Genomic DNA, 14,003 nt, shown 5'->3' on the forward strand with positions numbered 1-14,003 from the left:
GAAAAACAAGTAAGCTGAACACTATGAACGCCTTTAATCTATTAACTTTAAATATTTATTATTTAGTTTGCTTGCTGAGATAAACTAAAAGGCTACATTTTATATGATGCTAGGGTTCCCTCTTGAGTTTGAGATGTGGTTCTGCATGCTGCAAGTAGCCTATATTTAAAAATATTAAAACTGAAACAGTTACTTATGAATATTAGTCTATATCAAAATTTTTGACAATGACTTACTGACTTGTAAATAAATGTTCTTACCTGCAACAAGACAGACTGCTTTATGTGTCAACGTCTTAACGTTAACTTCCTGAAAATTCAGTGGACAGCAGTGCCTCCCCTTTCACTTTCAGTTCGGACGATCATTTCAAAGTGAGTGACCAAACAGACTGACTATAACGACAGATAAGCATGTGTTCGTGGTGTTTTCATGTTTCAGAGTAGGCTATATAGACTGCCAATGATCACAGAATCACAGGCTACGGAATATTTAGCAGACCGACATTTGTAAGCGTGTTTTGTTTGGGATATAAATTTCGAAAGTTTCAAAAGAGACGCATTTGTTCTTAAATGATACGCGTACACGTATGATTACGAATGAACGATTTTCTTCACCTTGTAGTCGGGGAGCAATGACGTCCAGGAACTATTCTGGACCTTGTCTGGTAAGTTTTAATTATTATTTTGTTTTATTTTATTTATTTATTACACGTATGGCCTATTCTCTTTTGTTAAAAATGAGGAAATGAATGCCCAGAATTACTCTCGCTTTTATAGGAACTTTTGCCAATATTTTACATCTCTTTGAAATGTAATAAATGTCACAATATGAAGGGGTTTAGTGAGAAGTTGTGATGTCCGTCTTCTCTGTCTCATCCCTTCAGTTGGGCTCTGATTGTGACTGTTGACTTTGAGACAAGACTGAATTCCACTATGAGCGCTCACCAGTTGATCATAACACAGCGAGCAGAGCTTCTGACAGTCCTATGTGGAGGAGGCAGTGCCGAACCTCTGGAATGTGTTCTGGACCTGCTCCTGGCATGGGAGGTTCTTGTCTGGGAGGATTACCTAAACGTACGAGTGGCGGAGAAACCTCTATGTTCTAACATCCGGCAACTTTTAGATGTGGTGCATGATAAAGGAGAAGATGCATGCAGCCATTTTTTGGCTGCGATTAACCAGGTCTTACCCGAGGAGCAGAAGGCTGGGCTATGTTTTGGGAAAGGATGTGCTGCGGTGGGCAAGAACACACCAGACACTGCAACTTTAATGTTACTGGTTGACAGGCCAGTGTTAGTGACAAAGCTCAGAGATAATATTGACGGAGCATTGGATGTTTTACTGACAACTGGCTGCTTCACCATCCAAGATTGTGATGGGGTACAACTACCTGTATACACACCCTCACAACAGGTAACTTGTTTGAATAGTACTTTAATCCATAAATTAGTTTGCTTCTTTGTATTATGAAATCCTTGAAATTTAATTTGCCCCATGACTAACTGTCATATAATTTGCCCCATGACTAAATTCCTTGTCACTGACTTTTGAATTGCCAAACAGCTTTCAGATTTGAACTATTTTCCTATAGTAAATGATAAGTGCAAATTAGTTTGCCATATGACATATTTATTTCTAACAAGCCTGTTCACAGTAAAGATCCTTTACTTGTTTAGAGATTTTACATTTAATGATCGTGTTGGATTGTTGCAGGTTCGGAGGCTGTTAGACCAAGTGAAGTTTAAAGGGGAAACTGCTGCAAAGACCTTACTACAGTATCTAGAACAAGCAGAGCCAACCAAACCAAAGAGTGAAGATAAAGAAAATCATCTTTCTGCCGGTATAAGACATTTCTTAGCTGTCTTTTTTCATGACTTTGTCTTTGATATTACTGTCTGTTAACTGCAATGAGATGGGCATAATAATTATTTAAATAAATGTTGACTATTAAATATATAAATGTAAATGTGAAATGTAAAATAAATGTAAATAAATTTAGAAATGTATAAAAAAAAACGAATGAAATAAAGAATATTAAATACAAGTTTAAGATAATAAAATCATTTTTACATTTATATTTTACAAAAAAATCTTTAAATTTTTTCTCCAGATTGTCTGCTGTACCAGAAGAAGCTGCGAAGCTCTGTTGCTGCCCAGTCCCTCTTCCTTAGAACCTACGGCGGGGCAGGACGTTTCTCCTTGGATGATATTTACACCGATGGGCTTCTTGAAGTGGTAGATGGTTCTGGTGAAACTACTACATTAGGGCTGGAGGATGTGGTGGGTCCCATAGGGACTCTTAATGAAGATGCTGACACCATTCTTTTGTCTGGGGAGGCAGGAAGTGGCAAAAGCACACTGCTTCAGCGACTGCACCTGCTCTGGGCAAGAGAAGCTTTGCTCACAAACACTTTCCTGCTGTTCCCCTTCAGTTGCCGCAAACTAAATGCAGAGCACAGAGAGCTGTCTCTGAAAGAGCTCCTCTTCCTGCACTGTTGCTGGCCTGATCGAAGTCAGGATGAAGTTTTCCAGTTCATCCTAGACCACCCTCATATGGTCCTCTTTACTTTTGATGGGCTTGATGAGTTCAAACAGGGTTTCAGGGATGAAGAACGTCACTGCTGCCCCACAAAGCCAGTGCCTATACCTGTATTGCTTTTCAATCTCTTGCAGGGTACGCTAATGAAGGGCATTTTGAAGGTGGTCACCAGCAGGCCACAGGCTGTGGGCCCATCGCTGAAGCACTATCTCCGCAAAGAAGTGCACCTGAAGGGTTTTTCTCCTAGTGGCATCAACTCCTTTGTAAAGAAACATCACAGTGACCCTGCTATGGCTAGACGTGTCATAGATTCCCTCCAGGTTAACACGGTGTTGCTAGGTCTTTGCCACATCCCAGTCTTCTGCTGGATTGTAACCAAGTGCCACCAGGAGCTTCTGGGTGGTCAAGATGGTATTCCTCAGACCATTACTGATGTCTACCTACTGGTCCTACAGCATTTCTTCCAGCGAAAGTCATCTCTGTCCCAAGGAGCCCTGGGAAAGGCCTGGTTGGAGGAACATTTGGACACAGTGTTAAAACTTGGACAGTTGGCATTGGAAGGCCTGGAAGCCTCTTGTTATGTGTTCTCTGGATATGAGTTACAAAGAAATGGGCTCACAGAACAGGATGTCAGCATGGGTTTCCTCATTTTCTGCAATGACCTATCTGTGACAGATTGTAAACACTATGAGTTTCTGCATATCACCTTACAATGCTTCTTTGCTGCTCTGTACGTTGTTCTGAATCGTAACAACAATCGTCCTGCTATCTCCAGATTCTTTCAGCCTCAGCACAGGCAGTTGTCGGGCCTGTCTCAAAGATGTCTTGGACACTGTATTGATCCTTCGGTTGAGGAGGAGGAGTCTCATGTGGCAGAGACACCAAACCTCCAGATTACAGCTCAGTTTGTGTCAGGACTTTTATCTCAGCGGCACCATAGTCTCCTCCTGGACTGCTGTCCCACTGCTGTGCGTGAACGCAAGTTCAAGCAGGTTGTGAAGTCATTGTCTAAAGGGATGCAGACACATTTCAAGTCCATTCCTCGTCCTGTAGAGGGTGAAAAGAAAAGCATGCATGCTATGCCAAGTTTTGTTTGGCTAATCAAGTGCATATATGAAATTCAAGACAAAAGTATCGCTCAAGATGCTGTGGCTAAGTTAGAAGTTGAACACCTGAAGCTCACCTACTGTAACATTGGACCGATGGAGTGTACCGCACTGGCGTATGTGCTAAAGCATCTGCGGAATCCTGTTGGGCTTCAGTTAGACAACAATTCAGTGGGAGATGTGGGAGTGGAGCAGCTTCTACCGTGCCTACATATTTGTCACTCCCTTTAGTAAGATGAGAGATTAACTGATTGTGGTTGTGTTTGAATTGTTGTTTAGGCTTTCTTTTGTCTTAGGGATAGTTCACCTAAAAATGAAAATTCTTATCATCTCTCTGTTTGATGATTTGATTTTCTGAAACTTCTGAATTTCACAGTTTAAGGAACAATAACATATCAGATGAAGGAATCCGGAAACTTCTGGAAAAGGGAGCGAAATGTGAAAGCTTCCAAAAAATAGCGTGAGAATATCAAACACCTTAACCTTTTTTTTTTTTTTTTTTTTTTTTTATGAATAATGATAATTTTAATTGCATTGTTATACTTATACAACCAAGTTTTATTACTACCTCATCATTTCCACAGGCTTTTTAACAACAAGCTCACAGATGCTTGCACCCAGCACTTTGCTTGTTTGCTAAAAACAAAGCAGAACTTCCTGGCTTTGAGGTCAGTGCTTACTTCATCTATGGTTATTATGTTCTAGTTCTGGCCTATAGGATTTTGATCATTCTAATCATACCAAATTGATTTTAGGCTTGGAAATAATAACATCACATCACAGGGAGCAGAGCAGCTTGCAGAAGGCCTAAGCTACAACCAGTCTTTGCAGTTTCTGGGGTGAGGTCAATAATAAGAATACTGTGCTCCAATGTTTCAATACTGTACCTATATTAAATTATATTTCCATTCTGACTTCTTATTTTCAGATTATGGGGTAATACAATTGGGGACAGGGGAGCTGAGGCATTGGCAAATGCACTGAAGAATAGCACTACACTAATATGGTTAAGGTAATCCTGTATAGTCCTATATTAATTCTGCATTCTATGACAATGAAAAAAAGAAAAGAAAAAAAACCCCAGCAGCTAGTTCATGCTAAACAGTGGAATAGGAAAGGTTGCCCTGTCTATGTTTGCAGAGCACTGAGCTACTTTATGCAGCATGTGTTACTTTTTGTGGGTTATAACAATGTTTGCGTTGGTTTGTTTCAGTCTGGTGGATAATGGTGTGGGCAATGCAGGTGCATGCGCTCTGGCTAAACTCATCAGTCAGAGCAAAACTCTAGTCGAACTGTGGTGAGTGAATTAATCCATTTTGTTTGAAATGTTTTTTTTTTTTTTGTTTTTTTTAAAGTCAGAATTACATGTTTCTCTCTGTCTTTCTCACTCAGGCTAAACAAAAACTGTATCAGCAGGGACGGAGTTGAGTGTCTGATAGAGGCACTGAAAATGAACACTAGTGTTAAGGAAATCTGGTAAGGTCATTTTCCAGTATTTTAGCTGACTGTGTGCTATTACTCGATAAATCCACAATAGCATACATGCTGTCAAGAATCAGGACAAATGTGGGGCACGTTGTCACACGTTTTGCATAGTTGGAAAACAATAAGATTTTTTTGAATGTCTGTATGATTTTTGCTGTGTAGAATTTTTTTTTAATAGTTGTTCACCTGTTTGTTTTGCTCAAAGGCCTATAATAGAGTGTTTATTGGGAGGTTCCATGGTGACCACTTATCCCATTTAATGTGACAGCATTCCCCCATTATGTAATGATTAGCAGTTATGATGCAACTACTTTGGGACTTGATTAATCTTAGTGCAAACAGAATTTCAATTGTACTACGCCTTATTACATTAATACCCATGCCTGGTGAATGGTTTGTGCTGAGAATAATATTAACATCCTTAATACAAAGGTTTTTCGCTTTGTACTCTTAAAGGCTGAGAGGAAATAATCTGAGCCCAGAGGAAGAAGAGGAGCTGAGCAAGCAAGAAAGCAGATTGACCTTCTGAGGGCAAAATGCCTCTGCAATGCCTGCCACCAAACACCCAAATCCAAAGCCCATGTTTTTTTCTTTTTTGTTTTAAACAACAAAACAAATGCATACAAGCAGGAAGCCATAGCTAGTCAAAGTGCCTGTCTTGAAAATGGCTGATCTGGAATAGAGGTAGTTCAGAAGCTAAATATCTAGTGTCTAACCAAAACACGGGTGTCCAATTCTGCCCCTGGAGGGCCACTCTCCTGCAGAGTTTAGCTCCAACCCCAGTTAAACACACCTGAACCAGCTAATCGAGGTCTACTAGGCATACTAGGAACTTCCAGTCAGGTGTGTTGAGGTAAGTTGGAGCTAAGCTTTGCAGGAAAGTGGCCCTCCAGGGCCGAGTTTGGACACCCCTGAACCAGAATGTCAGATGGGGCTGGAGAATGACTGGGATCGTCTGTTACCATTATGACTTGAATGTGCCTCAGGTTGCTTCATCAGGACTGTCATAAATGTACTATAAAAGTGTCTTTGTAGAAGAAAACCTCAGAACATTAATAAGTAAGATGCAAACTTTCTACCCAGTACACAAACTGAACTTCTTAAGTGGGCCTAGTGACACACACCATCAGGAACATACACATTTGTCTGACTCTATCCATTGCACTGTCTTAGTTTTAATTTATTGTACACCTTATTTTAATTTATATGTGAGTTTACATTTTATATTGTATATACATAGTCTATTTGTCTGTTACTTGCAACACAGATTGTCAGGGTTTGTTATGATGTTTGTAAATCCCTTTAATTACATCTTCTATGACTTATGTTAAGCTGTATGGAAACCATAGATTTATTAAACTCATGAAACAGATGTTTACTGATAAAAGTTTACAAGAGCTTCATCTAGGATCTATGTAAAACATGCTGTAAAAATACAAATTTAAGAAAATAAAACTGAATTTTATAAGATTTTCAGTAGGCTAAGCATTATATATATATGTAATAAACTGCAGTGCTCAACCTTTCACTCAGCCAGTTCCTTAAAAACTCCTCAGCCAAACTAGTGGAAAACCCCAAAAGGCGGGTCTAAGTAAAGGACAACCGAAACGACCAATCAGATTGTACCTGTCACTCACTAGCCAATAAGAGAACAAGTTTCTCTCCAGTAAAGTAGCACGTTTGGTTTAACCGTCACATACACAATCACACTGTAAATAATACTCACACTGATTTCAAATGAAACAACGACCTCGGCTATACCAATATTACCGGATTTTTTCGAGTTTCCCTCATCGTCTCGCCCGAGATTATTACCAGCGGGTTTAACGTTCACGGAGGAGGCGACTGTCCCTCCATTAACTGGTAGTAATGCGGAGTGGAGTCAGCGCTGGCTTCAGCTGAGCCCATCCGACAATGTCAAATAAACACCATCATCATTACTAAAAGCGCCACGAGAGTTTCACTGGAATAATCTCAAATGCCACTGAAGACAGACGGGTGAATACCGGGATATTTAAACGTCAGGTAAGAGGAGTCTGATCCGCTCATGCTGATGTCACCTGTTTACCTCTACAGACTGACTCTGACACATGACCAGCTTTAGATCCGTAAGTGTAACCAGATCCGCTGAATATACATGACAACACAGCGTTATCCAGCAATGACATTATCTCCGAACCGAGCTAGGAATAACCGTTGACAGAGAAGCTGATAGTTTGCGCTCTGTACTTGATTATTGTCATTTAGTGTAAGGCCTGTCCATCTCTGCTGCATCGTTTTCTTCCAGCATTCACAGTCAGTGACTGTCTATAGTGTGTATAACGCTGATGTGATATTTACATTGGGTGTATTACATCATGAATACAGTCATTGCACTTACAGAAACCGGTTCATATTGCTAATACATTGGCATTACAGGTGGGTTTTCTAGGCTCTGCATGTTTCCTATGTTGACATAGCATCAACTTCTTCACAGATCACTGTCTGCTGAATATCAATGGCTGTGGAGGGAGGGGTAAGACAGACAGCATCAAAGCTTGAGAGTCCCTCAAAGTGATCATCGGTGTTGTTTAGAGCTGTGCTTCACAACTTTTTTCTCAGAAGGGGCCCTGTTTTACATGTCATGTCAAACAACAAGAAAGGCCACTGAGATGAATGGGAATGCTAACAGAATGCGTTGGCCAGGTATTATAGCCCTCCTTGATTCATTCATCTGGAATTAAGTAGGCTTTGCCACCCTTAAGATTTGGTACCATTTGACGTGTTTGCCCAGAGCACTAATAATTACCAGAATGGAGATCTGAATATGGATAGGCTGTAGATGTTAATCAAAAAAACCACGTTGACATTTTTAGGATGGACCAAATTACTGCCAAACCACCTATATTGCTGGATCTTCACTGTCACGTCTTACATTTCAGACAGAAGTAGATGACACGTGCAATATCAGTAAAAGTTAATTCGCTAGAGCATTATCTGTCTTGTCTTTTATTCCTGATATTAGTCATTATGCAGTAGTGGTACTATGTGTGCACCATCATTGTGCATACAGGAAGCTCAGAGTGAGATTTAATTTGCTGTGTGAATTCCCCTGCTGCTGGGGGAAAAACCAGTCACACAGTCACTGTTGATACAAGTGTGTTCGGGTTGGTTATTCTAATATCGTGGTCATTGATGAGGTATGCCAGAGAGCTAAGTCAGTGGTTGTCATGTGATGTTGCTTAAAGGAAAATTTCACCCATAAATGAAGATTCTGTCATCATTTACTCACCATCATACCATTCCAAAACTATATGCCTTTTTTTCTGTAGAACACAAAAGGGGATATTTGAAAAATGTTGAAAAACTGTTTTTTCCATACTTTTCATTCTATGAACAAAAGACAGCACCTTTTTAAAATACATTCTTTTGTGTTCAACAGAAGTATGAGGGTGAGTAAACGATGACAGAATTTTCATTTTTGGATGAACTATACCTTTAAGGACCCATATTTCAAACTGAACAGCTAATGGTAGCCAAATAGAAGTAAGCAAAATGGTTGTTAAACAAAAACTAAATAAATTGTACTGCACACATAGGACCAAAAAAGTTATTACCATATAATTTTGTTGATAATCAATAATTGTGTCAATGCACAAACAACAGAAGAAGTGTGATTTATAGTTTTTATTTTATATACTAATTGATTTTGATGGGATCTTGACAGCCAATAATAACTCAAATGAAACTGTCCAACATTGTGGTCACCACAACTCATGTTTGCTCTTTTTCTAAGTGAATCCATATTTAATGTTGTCTGGGTCATATTTTGTTTTACCCTAAGTTGTTTTGGTCATGGAATGAGGTTATGAGGTTATGACATGAGGGCATGTCAGCTGGTCTATATGGCAAGCTTCTTACAAATGACAGATACATTTTCACCAAAATACCAAAAACAAAAGTGTTTGTTTGGACACACTGCCTTTTTTGTCAGGAACAAAAATATGGGAAGATTTTTTCTCCTTCCTTTCTAAAAGGTAATAGACATATTACTTGCTAATATGACTATCCTACAGTAACTATGCACAAGTTGCAGAGATGCATTTTATTATTTGCATTTAGTGCCATTTTTCCCTGCTCTCCTCAACCCTGTCAGAACAGACGTGTGACCTATTTTTGTGCTGCAACCCACCAGTTGAGATCCAGTAATTTAAAATATGATTTAAAAGATGTTGTGCCATTTTTCAGCACAATTTCTTCCTAAAAAGTTGACTAAACCCGGGGAGGCCTTGATCAGGGGTTCTGAATGTTTTTTGGGCCAGCACCCCCTATCCGTTATCTAGGTTCCTTACTGCCCCCCATCAAATAAAATGTAGTCTAATTGTCTTCCCTAAATATTAATGTTGATGATTATTTTGCATTTTTTAATTAGGCCTATTATTATATTTACACTACCATTCAAAGGTTTGGGTCAGCACAATTCTATTTTAAAAGAAACTTTCATTCAACAAGGATCTACTAAATTGGTTCAATAATGAGTGCAATTAAGTGTAATAAATACATTTTCAAAGTTTTATGCATAATTGTGTTGGTAATTTTCAGTGCTGTAGCCTTTGGTGATGTTGAGGTGTCTTTAAATGTTGTTTAAATAGCAAATGCATTTGCGCCCATTTGTGTGCTCATGAGCGTGCTTCTTTGAAAATGAGGTGTTTTCAGGCGCGTTACTATTTTGAGGCAACTGAAATATACTGCGCCAATGACCAACTGAAACCTGGTCTAAAGTCAATGGCGCAATATTTTTTTTGTTATTTAAAGAGCGCGTTAGTAATGCGCCAATATGCGGGTGCACAACATGCGTACACTCTGCTTATTACGCACACAGGGACACGCACCAGGACACAAACATGCTAATTATTAAAAAATAAAAGGATTACAATGTAAAAGATTATTATTGTGTGCATAAAGACTTTGGTGAAATCCGGCTTTTCCTGTAGATGATCTGCTCGCGCGCTTTAACCTCACGCACAAGCAGATCCGTTTCCTCGTTACAGAAGCATTCAGTTTTTCCGCTTGCAAATTCCGCCAAGTAAATAGCAAATCCACAATGGCGCGAGCGCAACTGGCTTTTAAAGGGAATGGCAGATGTGACTCTGATTGGTTTATTGCACGTTACGCCCAAACACACCTATTACTCAATAAGAGAATAGGGACAACCCTTTTGCACCATGCGGCAAGCGCGCAGACCATTTTTCCTGTCCTTAAACTAGCAAAAGTGGATTCAGACCTACCCTAAGTGCACTTGTGACGAGCGCTTTAGACCATGCACTTAGATAGTTAAAATAGGGCCCTAAAACTTCAATTATCAAAATTATATTTAGATTATCAAACTGTAGCCAATCAGCTAACAAGAAGCATTCATATAAATTTTACCAATGGAAAAAAATAACTACTATTGTATTTGAATGCTAAATGCAGAAGTTGTTTTTGCGGAAAGTTCGGAAGCTGTGCTACAGAAAGCTGAAAGAAGCACTGAAGTAATAAGTCACTGATATGGAAATCATACACCGTCGATTCTAGTCGCATTGGTGTAACCTGGCAGGTTACACTCTGTCTACACCGGATGCAAAAGGCACAACACATCGCAACACATCGCAACAAAAGCACATAGGACCCATTATAATCACTGATTCTGATTAGCAATTTTATGAGGATGTTCAGCTTCATGTGAACTTTAATGCTATACATGACTTATTACATGATTTTAAGTTACTGTGTTAGCTTAGTGGGTGTGTATTACATTTAACACAGTTCACTTCAATTGCCTAAATTAAATTGAAAATAATTGTCATAAGTCATCTATAGTCTTTATTTGTTTTTATTTGTTTATTTAAAGCATATGAACATTAATAAAATGAAACAGATGACACATTAACATCATTGTTCTAAAAGATGTTGGCAACATTTTTGATATTGAGCAGTTCTCATATTCATTAACCCCATGTTAAATGACTGAATTTTAACTCAGTTTAAGCATATCTGCAGTAGACAAATCTTGCACAATGTTCCCAGCCATGGTCTTGCAGTTGCTAATTATGGTAATAATATGGCAAATACTAGTGGGTCACTGCTAATTCATTAGAGGTGAGCAGGAAGGATTGGTCAGAGCTGGTAATTTTAGGAGGCATCGTGAAGGGTACCAAAATCCCTTCAAGGTAAGTCAGTTCATTTGGCGGCCAAAATTGTAACACCCCCAGACAGCTATTTCCAGTATGCAATTACATTCCTATTTATCCTCTGGAGAAAGACAAAATCGACATAACTTTGTCAATATCAGTCAATCTCAATAACATATTTGAAATCAGGAACTTACAACAATGCTATCATAGATTTAGCTCAAATTGTGCAAAAACAGAAAAAAAAACCCACTGTATTTATGGATGATAAACCTAATGAACATGCATGTTCCAGAGCAGTGGTTCCCAACATTTTCCAACTCACAGCCCATACAACCAAATGCGCAAGTTTTCACTGCAAGAATTTTAACAAACCTGACTATTTTTTGTGTCATGTTGGTTAATTGGAGACTTATAAACGGAGATTGTTAACACAGTCTTTATTGATTAAACTGGCAATTAACAGAAAATTCAGATAATGGGTTACCAACCCCAGGCCCAGTTCCAGAATCAAAGTTTTGTTCAAGTTCCATTTTTTTGAGCAGTGAGTGGATTCTGACTAACTTAAACACTTCTGAAGGCTCTGATTGGCCATTGTGTTCTAGAAATCAACAGATATGTCTATGATTGGCTATATTTCTTAACACTGCAAAAGTAAATGGAAACATCTGATGCTCTCCAGAGTGCAAACACAAATGCACTGGAGCATTTGCCAAATCCGTTTTGACTCTATTATATTATTACAGCTTTGACTGAGGGTGCTCTTGCTTTCATTTGCACCCCTGTGGAACTGGACCTGTCCGAGCCTCAAGAGAGTCGGGCACATAACAGTTATTAGACCTTTATAAACCCAAATCATTGTGACTCTTCTAATGCATTGGTTTGTGTTGTTAAACATTTACTAAGAACTGTATGTCAGGCTGAAGAGAAGAAAGATCAGGCTTGATGTGAAGCTTATTCCAGTAAAATAATGTGTAAATAATCAAATGTAAAAATAAAACTGCATAGTCTTCACATGAATTAAATTAAACATATTTGTGATATTTCAATAATTTTGATATTTCATGCAGACCTATTTATTCATGTCTACAGTAACTGTATGCAGCAAACATAGATAATTGGTAATTGGTGGTTTATTATTAACACAACCAATCAGAGTGCTTAAATAGTAAATACAAAGTAATAGTTTAATATTTATTTTTTGTTATTTTATAATATATTTAATTAGACATTACAGATATGAACTAAATTATTATTTTTATTCATATTAAATGGTGGCCCCTTTGCAATTTAATTACAATGAAGACTATCCAAGGTTATTTTACATTTAATTACTTTATTCAGTTTCTTGTAGTATTTGTGACCTGAATAGCCCTACTACTGTTAAACCTACCTGAAAAACTTAAAGCAATTTATTTAATTTGTATCTTTATTCTATTGTATTTATTTGTGCTATCGTTACTGTTTACTTTTTTTTTCTTTTCTTTTTTTTTAATTCAATTCAAATTTCGAAATCAAGCTATCTTGTGCATTTGCAATAAAATTACCCCATTGTAAAAATCACAAATACATAAAGTGAGCGAACATTTAGGTGAGACAGTTGTAATTGTACTTGGGCAATATTTATATATGAAAAAAGGTCTAAATTAAAATCTGTCATCATATAAGTGATCTCTTCAGAAGAAATGATTGATTTCCTAGACTTTCAATGGATGGACAAAAGCTAGATAATATTAAAATATCAATATGACAATATATATGGCGGTTCTTCCCTGTGGTATCAAATATTGATACTTTTCAAGGTATCAAATTGAAGCTAGAAATTCCAGTATCATGACAACACTAGTGTAGGGTGCCTCAAATTTTTTAAAAAACATTTTCAAAGGGTGCCGTTACTGAAAAAAGTTTGGGAAACACTGGTCTGGCGTGAACAAGGCCCTATTTACACTTGGCCACTTCATGCATCTTTCTCCTTGTTTTTTCCCTACACACTCATAATTATTACTTTTGTGTGGCAAGCTTTATGTGTGCGCTTGAGCCCTTAGTTTATATATGGTTTAATATTTCTCTGTAATGTACAACAAGTAAGCAATGTTATATATAATATTCTATCTCAGCCCTGAAACGGAAACTATTTTCCAGTGCCACGGCACTGTATATATTTAAGTAATTAAATTAAATTAAAATCATAAAGTTGCTGCTTAAATAAAGGACTACTAGTTGAGCTGCACGATTCTGGATCAATTGAAAATCATGATATTTTTTGTTTAAAATAGATATCACAATCCTCCCACAATTCTGAATAGAAAACAGAACAAAATGACAAAATGTTAATTGCTGCAGTCTATTTAAAATATTTAATTAGAATTTTTATTTATAAAAATCAGTTTAAATAAACGATTCAATGACTCACTCATAAAGACTTCACTTGTTTCATTACTGGATGAATCAGTGTTTTTGAATGACAAATACATTTTATTAACAGTCCCTTGTTGCCACTTACTGGTGTAACAATGTAATCGATACAATCTTTATTTGAAGCATCAAGTTACTTTCAAAAGGTGATTTATTATATTTTCATTGCTACTGTAGACTTCAGTGCTTATATCTGAACTATAAACTTTTATTTCAGTACTTCTGTCATAATGTGAATTATTGTTTGTAAAGCTGTTTCATACATGTACGTGACATCTACTTTATAGTCAGCAGCAGTGCCAACACT

The 14,003-nt window shown here is 37.7% G+C and overlaps 1 protein-coding gene and 1 long non-coding RNA gene across 2 annotated transcripts; one reads left to right on the forward strand and one right to left on the reverse strand.

Moving 5' to 3' along the window:
- Positions 1–371: 371 nt before the first annotated feature.
- Positions 372–5,725, forward strand: nod2 (nucleotide-binding oligomerization domain containing 2). The gene is made up of 11 exons (XM_067402283.1): positions 372–664; positions 884–1,412; positions 1,713–1,839; positions 2,110–3,874; positions 4,021–4,104; positions 4,229–4,312; positions 4,400–4,483; positions 4,573–4,656; positions 4,858–4,941; positions 5,037–5,120; positions 5,586–5,725. Exons 2-11 carry the CDS (start codon positions 933–935, stop codon positions 5,656–5,658), a joined length of 2,949 nt encoding a protein of 982 aa, XP_067258384.1. The 5' UTR covers positions 372–664; positions 884–932; the 3' UTR covers positions 5,659–5,725.
- On the reverse strand, positions 3,451–6,991 carry LOC137031345 (uncharacterized). Its single transcript, XR_010896522.1, has 3 exons — positions 6,856–6,991; positions 3,722–3,869; positions 3,451–3,585 (listed from the first exon to the last, which is right to left on the reverse strand). It is a non-coding gene; the product is annotated as an uncharacterized lncRNA (long non-coding RNA).
- Between the last annotated feature and the right edge of the window lie 7,012 nt (positions 6,992–14,003).

This window comes from Chanodichthys erythropterus, chromosome 11 (genome assembly GCF_024489055.1).
Source record: "Chanodichthys erythropterus isolate Z2021 chromosome 11, ASM2448905v1, whole genome shotgun sequence".
Classification (NCBI taxonomy): domain Eukaryota; kingdom Metazoa; phylum Chordata; class Actinopteri; order Cypriniformes; family Xenocyprididae; genus Chanodichthys; species Chanodichthys erythropterus.